The following is a 6,745-nucleotide window of genomic DNA, read 5'->3' on the forward strand; positions in this document are numbered from 1 at the left end:
AGAAACAGAATTAATTATATGGGAATTGAAGCTTAATAAGAACGAATGAACAAACATCGTACACTTGTGAAACGGCAACAGATATTTGACACTTGAAACGCTTCGGAACATACATAAACCATCTTCAGCATCTTATTCATATCTGTTGTTAAGCGTAAAGCTACGCAATGAGCTATCTGTGCCGTTCCCACCACAGGCATGAAAACCCACTTTTTAGCGGTGTAAGTCTTCAGACTTACCGCTCAGCCACTGGGGGGCTAGCCCATCTTCGGCAAGCTATATTAAACAAAATAAAATATAAGATACAAAGGTTTTTAAGTCTATCCAGTTACAGCGTTTTATAATAAGATACAAATTAAAGGAAGGAACTTAAATAGAAATATGTTTAGAACAACGTATATGTTGCAATATCACCGATTTGTATTTTATTTTGTGGAATTACACAAGCTGTGGTTATGTTATTATTTACAGTTAGGAGTTCACGTATAATAGTTTGACTCTCACTTTAACTAAGAGGTCATTCTTTGATGATCCATGATCCAGATCATAGGTGCCTAACACACATTGCAGAAGGGGCATGTGCCATTCCCCCCACCACATTTTTACAGTTAATGTACAAACACTATTAGCTGGAGAATAAACTACTCAAAGCTGCCTTTCAACACTCCAACCGGGTCCGGCATGGCCAGGTGATTAAGGCGCTTGACTCACAATCTGATGGTCACCAGTACGGATCCTCCGTCCCACCAAAAATGTTCGCCCTTTCAGCCGTGGGGGCATTATAATGTGACGATTCGTTGGTAAAAGAGTAGCATTCCCTCTAGTCTTTCACTGCTAAATTAGGGACGGCTAGTGCGCGAATTCAAACCGAAAGAGTCAACTGTATGACCAACTAGATGGCGCGGCAGTAGAGTCATCTTCAGGGCCGTCTCGTGCAAGCATATTTCTATGGTCCTATATACAAGGAATGCTGTTGTCGTATCTGTACAATTTCGAAGTTTTGGCCTCATTAAAAAGTTCTTAGATTTGATTTGAAATATGTTTTTGGTTGGAATGGAATAAGAAATAATACCTAAATCATGCGCATGCGTCCCACCTGATTGGAAGTAGAGCCTGAAGCGCAGTATCTTTTCTTTTTCTTTTTTTTTTACAATATAACATGACACCCAAAAATATTGGTAAAATTGAAACATAAAATGACCATGACAAAATGATTTGCTGGTATGGCGTACCAGTACTTTCACCACTGCCTCGAGCCCACCGCTGAGCCACTAGGAGGCGATGGAACACGTTTGTTTGTAATTAAGCACAAAGCTACACAATGGACTACCTGTGCTCTGCCCACCACGGGTATCAAAACCAGAATTCTAGCGTTGTAAGTCCGCAGACATACCGCTGTGCCACTGGGGGGGGGGGGGCTCCGAAACGTTCAAGTATTAAATATTTGTTGTTTTTCTACTTTTTCCCATCATTAAAGATACAGAAAATCTGCTTACAGAAACTTCCTTCATAAAATGCTATTCGTTTGTTTACTTGTGTATAACTAATAGCATCAATTGTTAGTTTGAGAAATAGATATTTTAGAGATTGGTTATCCCATGATGCGGATTAATTCCGCTTGTTTAGAATTTATTAATACACAACAAAGACACCAATAAATATTAAAAGTGAGATATTAGAGATAAAACAATTAAGAAATCGCTAGAGTGCGTAACTCTCTGATGGTCCGCCATTAATGACATAAAAAAAAGCTAGATTTTTGTATGTTCTAAAAATCAAAATGAGCTCAATATTACAACTTAGTGGTAAAAAAAAACAACAACAGAGAAACGTGATAAAAGGTGATTTAGAATTAAACATTATTTCTGTCTGTGAGCTCACCTCCTTTTCCTAGGCGGAGTTTGTGGGCAAGATCTTCCGTTGAACCGTACACAAAATTAGCGTCAAGGGGTGATGTGTCCAGATTGATGTGGGTTCTCGGGCCTGCCGGGAAAAAAACAACCAAAAACATTAAGTGCGAAGTTAGAAAATCCATCTCATATTTTGTGCTATTCATGCACAAAATACAGGATTAGTGTAAGTTACATACAGAGTTTTAAGTAATGTTATTTATGCACAAAATGCAGGATTAGTGTGAGTTACATACAGAGTTTTAAGTAATGTTATTTATACACAAAATGTAGGATTAGTGTAAGCTACATACAGAGTTTTAAGTAATGTTATTTATGCACAAAATGCAGGATTAGTGTGAGTTACATACAGAGTTTTAAGTAATGTTATTTATGCACAAAATGAAGGATTAGTGTGAGTTACATACAGAGTTTTAAGTAATGTTATTTATGCACAAAATGCAGGATTAGTGTAAATTGCATAAATAGTTTTAAGTAATGTTATTTATGCACAAAGTGCAGGATTAGTGTAAGTTACATTCAGAGTTTTAAGTAATTTTATCTATACACAAAATGCAGGATTAGTGTAAGTTACATACAGAGTTTTAACTGGTTTAGAGAGTTGTTTGCCTAATGAAAGTTTCTGTGTTCATCATTAAAACGTTAATTATTTCCATGACATAGTGTTTGAACGATAGATACAAAGTCGAGAATGGTCTTACTTCTAAACTAACCATCGTACCTTTTTTTCCGATTGAAACTCATCCTTAAAACATTAGAGTAGTTTCACTCATCATTAGATAGGTTCTAACCTTGTTTCAGAAGGGCTGTTACAATATTCCATCTAACGATGCAAAGTTTTTAACTTAACTTCGAAGTTATTACACTATCGTGTTTTTCTTTCATTTGACCAAATCTTTCATATACGAAAAAAACAACGAAAAACAATGACGTCCAAGATATAATAGCACTATTAAAAATGGCATCAGCAACAATGCAAAGTGGAGAAAAAAATATTACGCAAAAAACGTACACCTGTTTTTTCCCACCTTGTGGGAGGAAGCGGTGTAATTTTTAGTGCACCATTTCTACCACTATAGATTCTTAGGCCTACTTTTACGAGTGTCGTATGTTTACTACTACTGAGGCCATTATTACCAGCGCCATTTCTACCACAGTCATTATTAACGGGCACGTTGATCTATATCTTACTGTACTGGCCTTGCTGTTTGTAAAAGTAAAAAAATATTAATATATTAATTGCACTACTAATATATGTATATAACACTAAAATTTAAATAAAACGTACATCAATATGGTCTGTGTGCACTAACCCAGAACAAATTTTTACCTCGACTAGTCATGGAGAACAAAATTTTTTATGAGTTCATTGGTTAGAAAAACGGAATTTAACAGTCCAGAACAACAATGTTGTTATCTCGAGTAGTCGTGAAAGACAGGTTTATTTATATAAAAGCAAAACCACATTGCCTATCTGCTGTGCCCACCGCGGGAAATTGAACCCCATATTTTTGGGTTGTAAATCCGTAGACTTACCGCTGTCATACCAGTGGACGTGAAAGACAGAATTTCTGTTGAGGTTATTGGTTAGAAACGAGTTTTTTTTTTTTAGTTCAGAACTCAACTAACGAGCTCTCAACACGACATAAATAATACATCAAATAAACTTTCATATACACGTGTATGTAACTTGTATACTTGTAGAGAAAGGAACTGATATTCATGTGTGTTTTCTGTTTAGTTGTCAAGTTAATTTTTAAAATGGCTCTTGTTAAGTTATACAAAGGCCTTTATCAAAAACACACCTTCAGAGATTAAATTTTGCAGGTATTCGTACGCCGGAACTCGATCGTTCAAGTTAGAAAAATGTGGTTTATTTCGGTGATGCATTAATCCGGGTACTTACTTGTTAAAATATTCCGAAAATCACGTAAGTTACTAAAACAACACCATATCACTTAATGGGCTAAAATACCCTCGTGAATACTTACTTGTTAAAATATTCCGAAAATCACGTACGTTACTAAAACAACACCATATCACTTAATGGGCTAAAATACCTCCATGAATACTTACATATTGAAATATTTCTAAAGTCACGTAAATTACTAAAACAACACCATACACTTAATGGGCTAAAATACCCTCGTGAATACTTACATATTGAAATATTCCTAAAATCACGTAAATTACTAAAACACCATATCACTTAATGGGCTAAAATACCTTCATGAATACTTACATGTTGAAATATTCCTAAAATCCCGTAAATTACTAAAACAACACCATATCACTTAATGGGCTAAAATACCTCCATGAATACTTACATGTTGAAATATTCCTAAAATCCCGTAAATTACTAAAACAACACCATATCACTTAATGGGCTAAAATGCCCTCGTGAATACTTACATATTGAAATATTTCTAAAATCACGTAAATTACTAAAACAACACCATATGACTTAATGGGCTAAAATGCCCTCGTGAATACTTACGTACTGAAATATTCCTAAAATCACGTAAATTACTAAAACAACACCATATGACTTAATGGGCTAAAATGCCCTCGTGAATACTTACATATTGAAACATTCCTAAAATAACGTAAATTACTAAAACAGCACCATATCACTTAATGGGCTAAAATGCCCTGGTGAATACTTACATATTGAAATATTCCTAAAATAACGTAAATTACTAAAACAGCACCATATCACTTAATGGGCTAAAATGCCCTGGTGAATACTTACATACTGAAATATTCCTAAAAAAACTCTCAATCTTAATAAAACATTCACACTGTGTGAAATATACTCGTAAAAATTTATCTACCCAAAATATCAGGCAGGCGGTACCACTACCTATGCAGGGATGGCTCGGATTGTTAATCGAAATGGTATTTTAAATATCACCTGAATAGGTCATCAGAATTTTACAATACTATACAGTGTTTCCTTTTATAGCAATATATATGTAATGACTAAGTCACAAGTTATGGGAATGTCTGTAAATATCATAGCAAAAGGTTTGAATTTCTTGTTCTTCTTTCTTCTGCTTCTTTTTTATTACAAAAACCAAAACAATGGTGTCAACTGATTTCACCGAGGTGACAAAGTTTCAAACGGAGTATCCGCTTTTACAAATGTTATTAAAAACTAGTAGTAAGTTTTAAAAAAATCGTAATTCTTGTGTAAACGATGTTATTATTCCCTTTGAAGCTAGCTTTCTTACAGAAATTTGACGTTCCTTTAAAACACTTAAATACAGGGTGAAACAGAAATTACCAGCCAATGAACTATATTGCAGTTGAAACCTCATTATATTTCAAACTTGGTTATAACTACAACCTTCCAGTGTCTGTATAAACATTGCATTAAAAAAACAAGTAAAGAAAAACTGTTCAAAAAAGGAAGTAAATGTAGGGATGGTTAATATCAATCATTCAAAAACAATGCAAACAAGATAGTAGGGATGGCATTTGCATCATCCTTACATAATAACACAGGCAGGAATTAATATATATAACTATTCAGTCACAACTGAGTTTAATTTATTTTTGTCTGTTAACATTCTACTACACTGTGTTCCTGCGCTATGTTGCGATTGGATTAAACTACCTTTGAGTTCTGATAAAGAAACCTAATCAACTAATCACCTACCGAGAGTGCATCCGGGTCTTTGACCAGCCTCCAGACGCTTAAATTCCATACATTGTTGACCATAACGGGAATAGAATGGATCGTCGGGTGGTATGTCGATTGTCATACAGTTGGGATGCTGGATCTCTTTAGGGATTCCACAGCACTTAAAGTCCAAGTCACGTTCGTCTGAAACACCGTGAAACAATAAAGATCAAATAATACAATGGTAACGTTGTAGCGATCAGATATCAATCGTTGTCTATACGATCACCTAAATCTAATTACACAGTACTGTGATGATTTTATTGTCAACACAGGCCTGCAATGGTTTTATTGTTAACACAGGACTGCGATGGTTTTATTGTCTTGAAATTTCTACATGTTCTACAGTAATTCCTGTATGCCGAATCCGAAAATAATATTCATTTTTCTCCATCACGTACAGATTTTTCACAAAACGTCATAACGAATCCATAAAAGAAAGACCACAACACGTAGTTTGAGCCTAAAAAAATGTAGAATTCACACAAAAAAAAAATCAGGATGAATGAGGATGCATATTCGTTTGATATCAATGTTCCTCCCTTTTCTTCGGTTTGTTTGTATTTTTGTTAACAAATGTAATAATAAAAAATGTTCATTGTGGTAAACGAAATAATTATTTGATCTAAGTAAGAGTGTTTTTCTTCCCGATTTCTATCCTTACGCGATAGAAAAAAAATGATATTATTTTCGAAATCTGCGTAGCTGAATTATGGAAAATCCGTTATTAAAACCGAAACAACTTTATGAAGTTTAAATTCGCAAGCTTGTATACGTACGGTGTTTTTAGATTCATTCTACTCACCACAATCAACCTATATTTGTATAGGGATTGAAGAATATGTAGTAACATTGGTGCTACTAGTCACCACAATCAACCTACGTTTGTATAGGGATTGAAGAATATGTAGTAACATTGGTGCTACTAGTCACCACAATCAACCTACGTTTGTATAGGGATTAAGAATATGTAGTAACATTGGTGCTACTAGTCACCACAATCAACCTACGTTTGTATAATAGGGATTGAAGAATGTGTAGTAACATTGGTGTTACTAGTCACCACAATCAACCTACGTTTGTATGGGGATTCAAGAATATGTAGTAACATTGGTGTTACTAGTCACCACAATCAACCTACGTTTGTATA

The 6,745-nt window shown here is 34.6% G+C and overlaps 1 protein-coding gene across 1 annotated transcript in view; it reads right to left on the reverse strand.

Annotated features, from left to right (window-relative positions):
• The window catches only part of LOC106461235 (peroxidasin homolog), a 58,252-nt gene that overhangs the window by 16,601 nt on the left and 34,906 nt on the right, over positions 1-6,745 (reverse strand). The window contains exons 7-8 of the mRNA XM_022388097.1: positions 5,572-5,739; positions 1,882-1,983 (exon numbers count right to left, since the gene is read on the reverse strand). Coding sequence (XP_022243805.1) covers positions 1,882-1,983; positions 5,572-5,739 — 270 coding nt within the window. The remainder of the gene's footprint in view (positions 1-1,881; positions 1,984-5,571; positions 5,740-6,745) is intronic.

The sequence above is a fragment of the Limulus polyphemus genome, unplaced genomic scaffold (genome assembly GCF_000517525.1).
Source record: "Limulus polyphemus unplaced genomic scaffold, Limulus_polyphemus-2.1.2 Scaffold920, whole genome shotgun sequence".
In the NCBI taxonomy this organism is placed as follows: Eukaryota; Metazoa; Arthropoda; class Merostomata; order Xiphosura; family Limulidae; genus Limulus; species Limulus polyphemus.